The sequence below is a fragment of the Rhinichthys klamathensis genome, unplaced genomic scaffold (genome assembly GCF_029890125.1).
Source record: "Rhinichthys klamathensis goyatoka isolate OS25496 unplaced genomic scaffold, OSU_Roscu_1.1 h1tg000018l_1, whole genome shotgun sequence".
Taxonomy (NCBI): domain Eukaryota; kingdom Metazoa; phylum Chordata; class Actinopteri; order Cypriniformes; family Leuciscidae; genus Rhinichthys; species Rhinichthys klamathensis.
In genome coordinates this window covers 2,258,335-2,273,054 of record NW_026606569.1, presented here as the reverse complement: position 1 = coordinate 2,273,054, position 14,720 = coordinate 2,258,335, and the positions used below count along the sequence as shown (strand labels likewise).

Sequence of the window (14,720 nt, the reverse complement as noted above, 5' to 3'; positions counted from 1 at the left end):
TCAGCTCGGCAATCAGACCAGACATCACCTAAGATTTTAATATTTGATGACCATACCTCCCATGTGTCCCTGAGCCTTGGAGTTAAGGCAAAATAAAATAATGGTGTGCTACTTCGTCTTCCCTCTCACCTGATGCACAATCTGCAGCCTTTGGATAAGGCAGTGTTTGGAGAAGTAAAGAAACAGTGGCAGGGCCAGCAGAGACAAAATCAGGAATGAAGATTTTCCTCAGAAGCTGAAAGATGTGTTGGACGTTGCCTTAAAGCCTAAAAACATCATCGGTGGATTTGAAAGCAAAGGCATTTATCCATTCAACCCACAGTGTGCACTAGTGGGGATGGAGAGTGATACACCATTTGCTATGCATACTGAAGATCCACTGACCACACCTCCAAACATGCCACTGACCACACCCCCAAACATGCCACTGACCACACCTCCAAACATGCCACTGACCACACCTCCAAACATGCCACTGACCACACCTCCAAACATACCACTGACCACACCTCCAAACATGTCACTGACCACACCTCCAAACATGCCACTGACCACACCTCCAAACATGCCACTGACCACACCTCCAAACATGCCACTGACCACACCTCCAAACATACCACTGACCACACCTCCAAACATGCCACTGACCACACCTCCAAACATGCCACTGACCACACCTCCAAACATACCACTGACCACACCTCCAAACATGTCACTGACCACACCTCCAAACATGCCACTGACCACACCCCCAAACATGCCACTGACCACACCTCCAAACATGCCACTGACCACACCTCCAAACATGCCACTGACCACACCTCCAAACATACCACTGACCACACCTCCAAACATGTCACTGACCACACCTCCAAACATGCCACTGACCACACCTCCCAACATGCCACTGACCACACCTACAGACATGCCACTGACCACACCTCCAAATATGCCACTGACCACACCTCCAAACATGCCACTGACCACACCTCCAAACATGCCACTGACCACACCTGCAAGCATGCCACTGACCACACCTCCAAACATGCCACTGACCACACCTCCAAATATGCCACTGACCACACCTCCAAACATGCCACTGACCACACCTCCAAACATGCCACTGACCACACCTCCAAACATGCCACTGACCACACCTCCAAACATGCCACTGACCACACCTCCAAACATGCCACTGACCACACCTCCAAACATGCCACTGACCACACCTCCAAACATGCCACTGACCACACCTCCAAACATACCACTGACCACACCTCCAAACATGCCACTGACCACACCTCCAAACATGCCACTGACCACACCTGCAAACATGCCACTGACCACACCTCCAAACATGCCACTGACCACACCTGCAAACATGCCACTGACCACACCTCCAAACATGCCACTGACCACACCTGCAAACATGCCACTGACCACACCTCCAAATATGCCACTGACCACACCTCCAAACATGCCACTGACCACACCTCCAAACATGCCACTGACCACACCTGCAAGCATGCCACTGACCACACCTCCAAGCATGCCACTGACCACACCTCCAAACATGCCACTGACCACACCTCCAAACATGCCACTGACCACACCTCCAAACATGCCACTGACCACACCTACAAACATGCCACTGACCACACCTCCAAACATGCCACTGACCACACCTCCAAACATGCCACTGACCACACCTCCAAACATGCCACTGACCACACCTCCAAACATACCACTGACCACACCTCCAAACATGCCACTGACCACACCTCCAAACATGCCACTGACCACACCTGCAAACATGCCACTGACCACACCTCCAAACATGCCACTGACCACACCTCCAAACATGCCACTGACCACACCTCCAAACATGCCACTGACCACACCTCCAAACATGCCACTGACCACACCTCCAAACATGCCACTGACCACACCTGCAAGCATGCCACTGACCACACCTCCAAACATGCCACTGACCACACCTGCAAGCATGCCACTGACCACACCTCCAAACATGCCACTGACCACACCTCCAAACATGCCACTGACCACACCTCCAAACATGCCACTGACCACACCTCCAAACATACCACTGACCACACCTCCAAACATACCACTGACCACACCTCCAAACATGCCACTGACCACACCTCCAAACATACCACTGACCACACCTCCAAACATGCCACTGACCACACCTCCAAACATGCCACTGACCACACCTCCAAACATGCCACTGACCACACCTCCAAACATGCCACTGCCACACCTCCCAACATGCCACTGACCACACCTCCAAACATGCCACTGACCACACCTCCAAACATGCCACTGACCACACCTCCAAACATGCCACTGCCACACCTCCCAACATGCCACTGACCACACCTCCAAACATGCCACTGACCACACCTCCAAACATGCCACTGACCACACCTCCAAACATGCCACTGCCACACCTCCCAACATGCCACTGACCACACCTCCAAACATGCCACTGACCACACCTCCAAACATGCCACTGACCACACCAACAGTGCAGCCATCTGTGCCATTTACTGTTCCTACAGTCGCATCAGTGAGCCAATCAACGGCAGCCACGTCTCCATGTCTTGCCAGCAGGTGATGATGAATCAGCCTCTCAGATCATCCTTAGTGTCGAGACGATTCCTGGTTCTAACATACTAAACATCACCAACATTGAAATTGCTAGACCCCAGAGTGCATCATCCTCTTTCCAGAACACCTCTTCAAACACTTCTCCCACCTCAAACACTGGCGTGAAAGAGTTTTTCCTACAACACCTCCTGCCCAAGAAAAATGTCCCTTCAAAGAAAAGAAAGAGAATCTCAATCTTAAAATATGGTGAGTCACTGACCTCAGAGCAGGCTCTGGAAAGATTGAATGAAGCTGAAAAAAAGAAACTACCGGTAAACACATATCTCTGTTTAGATACACATATAGACTAGGGATGCTCCGATCGATCGGCCGGAGATCGGTATCGGCCGATCATCACATTTTATGACTCGATCGGTACTCACTCAACTTGGCCGATCTCGCAAACCGATCACAATTTGATGACGTCAAAACGTGAGGAGGTAGCCTATATGATGCGTGGGGACTTAAATGATTTGGCAGTCATGTCATCGCCGGTGTGGAATTAGGCTGCTATGATGTGTCGAGAAACAATGAAAAAAATTTGCTATTTGCTGTGTATGTTTCAAAGGAATCTCACATAGAGGATCATTGTCCTCCAGAGAGAGCGCCTTTCTGAAGAGTATGCTTCGCTCGCTCAGTCCACAGCGCCACTCGCTCAGAACGCCCGCAGTGACATGCTGGTTAGAAAATATGTTAAATAAGTTGGGCTGCCCGTGCACGACTAATTTTTTTTCTAGTCGACTAGTAGTAGTTCATTTAAGCCATTAGTCTAATCGCATATCTATATTAATTTAATTAAATATATATGGGAGAAAATACTAAACCATAATGAGCATCATCATAATAGGCTATATTGCCTATATTCCGCATATCAAGCGCATGCATAAAGCTTGCCACAAAGAACCGGCAAAAGTAATGTTTATGCAGCATGATACATTTTAATTGTTTATTAATAAACTGCAAAGATACAGTTGGCGATGTTGACGCCATCTTCGCACAGTGAACGCGCTTTTAGAGAGAAATGCACACTTCATACGGATTAGCCTAAGCAGAGAGTTGCCCATTTATTATCGATTTAAATAGTTTTTTTTTTTTTTTTTAAGTAGACATTTCAAGCCTAAACTATACGTTATCAGGTATTTGAGGCAAGTTGAGGTTCGGTTCATTTATGAGACACGCTCCAGTTCACGCGCCGGCGTGTCCGTGTCCTGATTATATTGTCTGCTATATTTCGCTTATTATTTATTAAATCCAGGCAAATGGTTGATGAAACATAGTTTGAAATTAAGATACAATTTTTACAAAACGAAATTCACTTTAAAGAATGGCTTTCTACAAAACAAAACTGAATTAAGTGGTCAAAATCATGTCTGACCCATTCCAAATGTTTTCCGATATATTGGGCATCTTATGATCCTATCTTACTCATCTCTTGCGGTTCCCTTTTAATATAATCAACATATATGACTTTTTTTTTTTAAAAGAACACTATATTAGCTTACTATAAAACATAAATATGAAACGTATATTTATGTTTTTAAGTTATATTTAAACATCACACCACTCCGCTTTTCTCATGTGTGTGGCCTATATTGTGTGCGTGCATATGGGGGAGGGGTGCGATTTTTGAATAATAAGCGAATAATACCCAGATCTTCGAATATTATTTTAGCTTGAAATGCCCATCCCTTCTAATGAGTAGCATCAAACTACTCCCAATTTGTTCTAATTAAATTAATAATTAATCTAATTAAATTAATTTTGTCCTGCTTAGACTTGTATTAGACCAGGTTTAAGTTACATCAGACTCTCTATTTTAGGTATTTAAATGTTTATTTTGTCCTCCAAAGTTTACTATTGGACAATGTTTAATTAAACCTTGTGGGCTGCATCAGACTGCTCCATTTTGTTTGTATTTATCTTTGTCTTATATTAGGCATCGGTATCGGGATCGGTATCGGCCGATCACCATGACAAGAAATAGGCAATCGGTATCGGCTGCAAAAATCCTGATCGGAGCATCCCTAATATAGACGGTTTAGATAATTTTGTGAATCATTTAAGATGTGAGTTTATTTGGAACACACGCGGGCTTAAATGGTGCCAAAAGTACCAATTAAGCCCATGCCAGACTTCTCACTTTATTCATAAAATATCTTAATTTTATATTCTAAAATGTGCATCTACTAATTAATACATTTTCAAATGAGAGATAAATCTTGCATTTTAACTAATTATTTTTCTTATAAACCATGTCTATATCTATGAAAAAAACTGAGACTTAATGGGCTTAATGGGTACACTTACCGTAGTCATTCAACAGTCCCTTTCTCTTTTCCTTGTCTGCAAACAGATGATTGACATCCTTCCTAGCGCTTTTCTTGTTTTAACTGTAAGGCACATTCTTAGGGTTTTACTTGACGTATGCTGCAAATATTATTAACTTTATAAGCAACATGCAAAATTTGCTAAGGCCTGTATTGTCGTTCAACAATTCTAAGTAATATTCTATGATTTCTATAATTTTAGATCATCCTCCACTGCTGCCTCTTCTGAGTTTTTTCTTTTATTTCAAGGCAATTAATTTCCTTAGTTTTAGTTAAATGTGCTAACCGTAATAATTTTAACAAAACTTCCAACTTGATAAATACTGCATACCAGCTACATTTGTGCGAAAGCCTAGGGGTCTTGAGGAGCTGGACAGGTGGAAAGCAACCGAGTTTCGTCAGTTCCTTTTATACACAGGTAAGATTGTGTTAAAGGGAATACTGCCAGATGACCTGTACTTACACTTCCTTTCTTTCAGTGTGGCCATAGCAATCCTAGTATGTCCAAGTCTTGTGCAGGAACTTTCCAAATATCCCAATGAACTGCTGCAATACTTTGTGGAAAAAGGTAGGACACTCTATGGACAGGAGTTCCTCGTGTACAACACCCATACCATGCTGCACATAGCAAGTGATGCAGAAAACTTTGGTTGTAAAAAGTGGTCCAAAAGAGCAGCTGTGCAGTCTTCTGTGGAGAGCTCTGATGACGTTCCCAAGAGGAAACAACGACCAGTGTGTGTCAGCAGCTCTGATGAAGGTATGAACCTGAGCATGTGAAAGAAGTTTACAAGTAAACAATTAAAGTAATTATAAAATCATTTTTATTCATTTATTTTTCTTCAGTACCTCACCCCAAAAAGAAGAGCTGGGTGAACTGTACAACAACTGGTAGGCCTTTCTCAGTTTTGATTATTTTAATTTAATTCCACTTGTGCACATTTTCATATTAAAGAAGAAATGTGTCAATGGCCAGCTCACTACAGACCTGATGATTTAGTAAACGCCATACGAAGTGAGGAGCAACCTGGACACATGTGGGACACATATTGTGTTCGAATTTTATATACAGCTGGTATGCACATCACATATTATTATTTACTAATAGGCTTCACTAGTTTAAAAAAAAAAATCGAATGATATTTCTTTACAGCAACCTACAAAGCTGCTCGTCTAAAACTTCCTCAAGCGGAAACCCAAACTGACCTTCAAACAGCAGAGGAAGAAGATGTGGATGACATTCCAAAGAAAAAGCCAAAAAGGCGGTCAGTATTAAAGTGCCATTCTACTACTATTGCTGTAGGTGTTAAAAATTATGGAAAAATCTAATTTCAAGATTTGTGAATTTGTTCATGTTGTCGAATATGATCTATTAGTTCTCAGGAAATGAGACTAATATATCTTAAAAGAGAAGTCATATTTTTTCAAGTATTGGTACAAATATTATTATACAAAAACTAGTGATTCACTGATCATGATTTTCATGGCCGATTTGCAGTGCACGGTCTCGCCCACCGATATTTCCTTGCTCTACAAAGCATAATTTATGTCGTATGGAATGCAGTGGCCTATATATTAAAAATATGAAACTCACTGGCCGAAGGCTGCTTTCAATTTCAAATACATGTAAGCTCGCCCATGCAGCTGTGCACGACTCCGTGTAAATGGTTAAATGTGGTCTCAAAATGCTTTTATGACGCAGAATTTATGTAAACGCAGTCAGTTATGTCTTAAGGAATTAAACAGACAGGACAAACCACACCTTGTATTTCACAATAGATCTGTGCATTGGTGTGAACGCAGCTTATTGGATCTCCCGCTGTCTATGATGTCATCAGTAATAATAAAACAACAGTTAAATCGAGAAAGAGAAAAAACACTCACAAGTCTTGAAAGGAAAATGTTCAGATATACTCTGAAAGCACTATTTGTTTATTGCTTGTAATATGTTTTTGTTCCTCTTTAATATTTACTAGCTTTTATGTTTTGAAGCTATATTAGGCTATTGAAAATTTAAAAGTGTAATTTAAAGTGTAAAATTTAATTTTTAAAGTGTAATTATTTTAAAAGGTTCTCATAAATACATATGTAATTCAATAAAAACAAAATTTTTCAAGTTTTTATTAATAAGATTAAGTGGCTCCCAAATTCAGAATTGAATTGGATCATGAGGTGACTAAAGATTACCACCCATATTATACAATGCTTTATTGCTTGTCTTTGTTGAATAATACAGAAGATAAAGAGTTTAAAAAAATAGCATATTAAGTCGCAATATCAATAAAAAAAATTTGATAATTATAGATAATCTTAGATGTTAGTGCATTATTATTTCTGCAAATGCTTAGACTGGTTGTGGGTAGTATGCTTGTAATATGTAATATGCAGTGTTGTAGTACTCGAGACTCGGACTTGGTCTCGAGACCATATTTTAATGGTCTTGGTCTTGTCATGGACTCGTGTGCATTTTGACTTGGTATTGACTCGTACTCGAACATATTAGGAATCGGACTTATTCCCGAGTCCACTTGAGTCCAATTCAAAATATTTTTCATGATTATTACGGTATGTTAATATTTCTTCAAATTGATGTTTGATTGACACGTCCAATGATTGGTGGTTTTCTTGTGCGAAACTGCGCATGACTTGAGACTAGCGTTAGCGCAAAGGCAGCAGGTCAGGATGTCATGAGCCCATAGCTCAACTATGTATTATAAATATCTGCTAAATCATCCATTATTCAGTTTGCATATAAGAGCCACAAAGAATTCATATGCAGTAAGACTTTAAAAAGTAAACACTCAATTACCGAAGCAAAGGGTACAACTTCTAATTTTCATCGTCATGTGGAGCGAAAGCACAAAGAAAGATTAAAATAAAGTTAGATTAAGAACTCATCATTTCTTTATATGCATAAAATTTCAGCATTTTGACAGCTAATGCTCAGTTCGGTGTAGAAGTCTGCAAGGGACTACTTATTTCGTCCCGCGCTCCCGCCATGTGCTCACCTGACCGCGCTCGCTACTGTTTTACGCTCGACTCGGACTCAACATACTCTGAACTCGGTCTTGACTCAGACTCGAGTGAGCTGGTCTCGACTACAACACTGGTAATATGCTTAGGAAAACCCTGGAGATTGGCCTTAAATACGGGCAGATGAGGGCAGGAACACAAAGCATTGACGATGCTTAAGGGAAACGGTTGGGTAAGTAGGAGATAGTGGTGCAGGAAGTGGGAGTGCCTGTGACAGAAGGGAGAAACAGGCCAGGCAGGGAGGAACAGGAACAGCAGAATTTGAGACACTAACAGACTAGACTGAGACTGATCTGTGAAATTGATCAAAATCAATTGTGATTTTATTTTCTGTGTCCCCTGCCAAGACCAAACATTCGCTTTGAGAGTGATGATGAAGATATGGTCAAAAACAAACGAGGACATTGCCCAAAGATAAAAGCACCAAACTTTGATATACAGTCTGCAATAAAGAGACGGGTTCAAAAGCCTGAACCTCACAAGCAGATGACAAGTCCTAAGCCCAGACAGTCTGTGACAAGTCCTGAGCACTGTGACAAGTCCTGAGCCCAGACGGTCTGTGACAAGTCCTAAGCCCAGACAGTCTGTGACAAGTCCTGAGCCCTGTGACAAGTCCTGAGCCCAGACGGTCTGTGACAAGTCCTGAGCCCAGACGGTCTGAAATAAGTCCTGAATCCAGTCGGTCTATGACAAGTTCTGAACCACAATGACAAGATGAACGTCAAATACAGTCAGGAACAGCTACTTTAAGTGGTCTTGCTCATAAGTGATTTATTAAATAAATCCTCATGTCTCTTTCCAGGTTTGTTTTCACAGGTAAATACAATTTATTATCTGTCAAAATGATGGAAATCACATGTTTGTCTTTATTTTTAGCTCTTCTGCATAGTCTTCTTACTAATCAAGAAATGATGATGGATCAACTCAAAGTTATTCTGATGACCGTGCAGAAAACCTGAAAAACGTCCTGCTCGCCACAATAAGATCCAGCAGTATATTTAACTGTAGGCATGGGGTACTTTTTATCCCTGTTTGCACCAAACACATCTGGTGCGTTTGCTGCCAGAAGGCCCTTTTTTGTTTCATCTGACCATAGAATCCAGTCCCTTTTGAAAATCCAGTTGTGTCTGATGACTGATTATGCTGGAGTTTATTTTTGGAGGAGCTAGGAGGATTTTTCTTGAAACATGCGGTGATGTAGGGGTTGTTTGATATATTTTTTTAGGCTTTCTGACCCCAAGACTCAAGTAATCTCTGCAATTCTCCATCTGTGATCCTTGGAGATTCTTTTGGCCACTCAAACTTTCCTCCTCACCGTGCATTAAGACAATATAGGCACACGTCCTCTTCCTGGCAGATTCGTAACATCTTCAGTTGATTGGAGCTTCTTAATTATTGCCCTGATGGTCAACATGGGGATTTTCAATTCTTTAGCTATTTTGTGATGCTCAACAATCTTTTGATGCACATCAGAACTATATTCTTTGGTTTTACTCATTGTGATGGATGATTAAATTGCCCCTATTATGCTATTTTAAAGTTTCCTAATGTTGTTTTGGAGTCTCCTACAACAGGTTTACATGCATCAAAGGTCAAAAAACTGTTTCATTTCTTCATAATATACATTTGCACATCACCACATTTTCAATGATTCTCAAACGACTCGTCAGATGAATCAATAGGTGTATTCGACATCGGTTGCGGCTGGATGTAACTGATCGGCGAGAGTTGCCGCGTGCAGGCGGGGAGGAGCTGCAAACGGAGACGTGAAGTCGGACACTTTCTGGTTCCCGTAGTGACCGCTCACGTGGTGTTTGTATACTTTAGCACAGCTGAAGTGAAATAAATGCAATATTTGCCAAATACACAGATGTTTCAGAGACATTTTCATTCAATACTTTATGTACTGCTTCATACAGCGTTTGTTTGAACAAGAATAAAGTTCAACATAAGCCTACAGCTATCAATGAAGTGGAATCAACGTTTTTTAATCAGTTTTATTTTGATAAACATAACACAATACATCGCGACTACATGAAAAGAGTGTTTACTGTTATAAAAAAAACTGATTTGTGAGCTTTAGTGGAACTAAAGGTGTGAGAATAAACCGAATAAACACGAAACACACGTGATCGTTGTCATGCGGTGAATCCGGCCAATCGTGGAACAGCTGTGTCGTCATCAGAGCTCGTGCAGCCCAGAGCAGCCGCTCTTCAGAAGCTGCGCTGGCTGAGTCCTCCGGCTACTCTCGAATCGCTCTCGCTGTACTTTGATGGCATACGTCACAGCAGGGACGTGCACAGACATTTTGAGGGGCAGGGGCTCAAGTGAAAAAAAGGGCACTTCTCATAATTACGTATTTTTTAAAAAAAAAACTTTTTTTAAACAAAAAAGTATATATATATTAACTCAACTCTGACTTTAAAAAAAAAAAAATTAAAAAAGTTAATTAATTTTATCTTCCTCAAACTCACACAATTGTTTCACGCATGACTGTATCATCATCATCAAATAAAACCTTCAAAATTCACAATTAGATGGAGTTTGTTTTAAACCTACTATCCTCCATCTGTTTGCATCTGTAGCAGGGGTGTCACTAGAACTTTCATTTTAGGGGGGCTAAGCCCCCAATGAGGGTATATATATATATATATTTTTTTTTTAAATAAAAAAAAGGTAACACTAGTTTAATGCTCACTATTAATCAGTTTCATTACCATGCAAAGTCAGGGTTTTATAATCACTGTGGTCCCAAATGTGAAGTACGGAAGAGGGTTCGGTGTTTCCCCGAGAAAATTTTGATTTCTCTGATCTACATATGTGCATTTTAAGATGTTTTGAAGGCCAAAAAAATTGGATAACAGCTTTAAAACCATGTCAGTGGGCAGCTGATTATTTTTCTCTCCTCATCATCATCACACTCTTTTTCTCTTTGTTTTTATCTTGCCCTGTCTCTTCCCCTACTAAAGCTGAGCTTTGACTGATATAGGCTTTTCATTTTTTGTCTGTAATTGAAGAAAGTAAACATAGGGTCAACTGATAGGTTGATTTTGCCTATGAATCATTTTCTCAGACGCGTTTATTTACTGAAAGCTACTAAAGGCAATTAAGTTAATTAAATGCATTCACAATATGTAGGCCTAGGCTACACATTCATTGTTGATCTTATGCCTAATACAGGGCCGTAGACAGGGCTTTATAATCAAAGAGGTCCTAAATTTGAGGTTGGTAGGGGGTTCAAATTTTTATTTGTCTGATATGTGCATTTCAAGACGTTTGAAGACCCTAAAAAGGGATAAGAAATAGCTTTAAAACCATGTCAGTGGGCAGTAGATTATTTGTCAATACCTGCTCTCTTCTCATCTCCATCACGCTTTCTTTTTTTCTCAGTCTCTTCATCACTTTCTCTTCCCCTCCTAAAGCTGAGCTTTTTTTTAATTTACCAAAGGCTACAATTTGTATTATATTCTCAATATGTACACATTCATTATTAATCTTGTGCCGAACATGATGAAAACGGCTTTGTTAATGTGTCTTGTCCCCTCACAATGACAGTAAACTAATTATTACATTACATGAGTCACGTTACATAGGCCTATTTTCAGTTCAAAATGGCGAAATTAGACAAAACTATATTAGTTTGCCTGATTATTTTTAGTCATTCGTTTAACATTTACGACCTAAAAAAAGTCAAATATGAAATGATAAGTTTAGCTACTTACTTATCTCGCACTTGACCGTCCGCGTCGAGTTGCACTGTTAAAATGGTTAAAATTTGCGCGCAGCAGCGTCTGTGAACATAAAGCCCGCCTACTTTGATTTGATTGGTCATCTCAAATATTCTGACATTGCCCAGCAGTGACAGACCAATGAGGCTCAGATGAACACACACACCCTGTCCTCTGTTTCTGACGTGCTCTCTGCTCTGCGCCGCTGCGGAATGAAGATGAAGAACGTGCTGAATCTGATAATAACAAGACTGAAGCGAACATGAATTTGTGTAGCCTACATTAATCACTAATTTTTAGGGGGGCTAGGCAGAAGTTGGGCCTAGCGACGACCAACAATAATATATATTATTTTTAAAAAATTTAAAAAAGCACCTCAGAAAAAAAGGGCACTTTCTCTCCAGGAATAAAAAGGGCAGGTGCTCAAGCCCCCTTTGATGTCTATGTGTGCACGTGCCTGCGTCACAGTCACGTGGCGTCGGCGCTGTATCAAGTCGGACAAAATTTCTAACCGGCATGCACTGCTTCAAGTCTGCCGCCGATCGGTCTGCGCAGAGCTGCATGAAGTCGAACAAGCCTATTCTCTCTAAATCCCTCCTTTCCGCGAGCTACTCTGCTCTGATTGGCCAGACAGCTCAGTCTGTTGTGATTGGTTTGTTGCGTACAGCGTGTGCGCCGAAAACAAAAATGCCCATTGCCATAACAACGTCAGCTCTGCGTGTCCTGAGGCTTTTACCATATCAATGTATGTGCGAATCCGATAATAAAATATAGGAAAGACCAATTCAACCTGAACGACAACCTGAAAAGATGCATCATTGATAGATATCGTTATCGGTGTATCGCCCAGCCCTAAATGGGAAACACTATCTTTAATTAATCTAGTTAAAGTTATTTTGCACATATATATCGATACACACGTATGCAATAACTTTACCCTGTTTGCTTGTCTTGATTATTGGCATCCTAAGATTTTTTTTAACTGCCATGCACATTCCTGGAGTTTGACTTTTGATTTGTCTTAGATATTCATAATAACATTATTGTCAACATTTGGTAATGACTGTACTGTAATATTGTGTGTCAACAATTGCGAGTAACATATTAATGTTCTTTCTTTAATTTATTCGATTTTACTTCATCCTCCACTGCCTCCAGAGTTGTTTCCTGGCATCTCTTGTTTTAAGGTTAGTCGTTTAGGCCCGCGGCCTCGTGCCTCTGGTCTAATCACAGCCGTGATGATATAGAGCTCTATCACACTCCTACTCGAGTGATATTGCTTAAATAACATTTCATACTTTGTATTTTTGTTAACACCTATATTTTTTCTGTTTTCCACAGGTCAAAGATTTGCCAGATCAGCTCCTGCTGGATGCACAGGTATGTTGGGCAGGTTCTCTCTGCTGTTGTCATTAAACTACTGTATTATGAGCATTGCTTGTTATTTGTATTTTGTATAATTTTGTATATTTTCTTCCTGTACTTTCCCCAGATGTTGAAAGGCTCCTTTTGGAGCAGGTCGGAGAACTGCAGCTTTAAATGGATTACGTAATAAAACTACTTCAAAAAAATAATTCTGTTCCTCATGAAGATTTCAATTTGAATATGCCACTGCTGCTTACACTGCAAGACTTTGGAGAATTTTGATGTCCAACTTCGGACCGATAGCACCTTTTGAAAGTAGTATGTCCCATCTGTGTCTATCTCTAAAGCACAAAAGCCCTGATTTATCGTCAGATAAGACACCTATATATAGAGTATAGATACTCTTTTGATCCCGTGAGGGAAATTTGGTCTCTGCATTTATCCCATCCATGATTAGTGAAACACACAGAGCACGCAGTGAACACACAGTGAGGTGAAGCACACACTAACCCAGAGCAGTGAGCTGCCTGCTACAGTGGCGCTTGGGAAGCAGTGAGGGTGCCTTGCTCAAGGGCACTTCAGCCATGGATGTGGGCTTGGGAGAGCAGTGCTTCAAAGACAATGTAATACAGCAGGTTGTGAAATGGGATTAGTCAAACTAAACTGTCATTGTCTGGTGGCAAGAACTTAAAGGAAACAGTTTGGAGAGTCTGCACTAAAATATTTGATCAGAATCTTTCAACTCAGCTGAACTGGTGCGGTAGGGGTCAGAAGACAGGCCTTAAATCACGGCCTATTCATCAGGTACTCCTGAGTAAGTCCTACAATGTGTTGAAGCAACATTCTGTCACTATTCAACCCATAGGTGTTGTCTGTATTTATATCAGTTGGTCTTGATATTTATATACTGTCCTCACTATTCTCAAACAAATGTCTTTAAATTTTTTTCTTTTGTAAAATGCTCTGACTTTTCTGAATTGTCTTTATAGAACAATCAAATCAAAGATATAGACTTTTGTGCTACTGTCTTATTTTTTCCCCCTGTTGCTTTATTTTATTTATTTTTTGTTTAGGTGCTGTGTTAAGAAATCCTGCCCAACAAAATTCCACAGAGGCTGACGTAGAGATGACCGTGAGAAACTGGCTGCGGCTGAGCAGGGACAGGAATGGGGGGCGGCAAAGCCGGGGCGAGCAAGCATCTTAAGTGAAATAATTGATTGGACTGATTTTTCTTTTAAACTGACTTAACTATTATGGAGGGAATTTCTTTTTTTTTGTTGTAGTTTTCTATGTGTGATTTGTGGAGTGTTAAAATAAATGATACTGCTTTTGCAAAAACCAAGTAAAAAATACATTTTCAAGGTCATCTTCCGGTGCCCTCCTGTTTTTTTATTTCTCCCGGAAAACTCCTGTGGCCTAATTTGCATGACCATCAAACTTAATTTTGAAATCACTGATCCATTCTTTTTTTCTGTTAGACTGACATTTCCCAGGTTGTCAGATTGTGTATGAAATACACCCTACACATAAACAATCACTTACTTTTTTTTTTATTTAAATGTTTTTTTGTCATAAAACCTGGCAACTCAAAAATAAG

At 40.6% G+C, this 14,720-nt stretch overlaps 1 protein-coding gene across 1 annotated transcript; it reads right to left on the bottom strand.

Moving 5' to 3' along the window:
• Positions 1-303: 303 nt before the first annotated feature.
• LOC130070933 (WAG22 antigen-like) lies at positions 304-2,532 on the bottom strand. Its single transcript, XM_056235520.1, has one exon. The coding sequence runs from the start codon at positions 2,530-2,532 to the stop codon at positions 304-306; it is 2,229 nt and encodes a 742-aa protein (XP_056091495.1).
• Between the last annotated feature and the right edge of the window lie 12,188 nt (positions 2,533-14,720).

Bases quoted from the DNA above. Each gene is read 5' to 3' on its own strand.
- LOC130070933 (XM_056235520.1), bottom strand. From the start codon at position 2,532: ATGTTTGGAGGTGTGGTCAGTGGCATGTTTGGAGGTGTGGTCAGTGGC.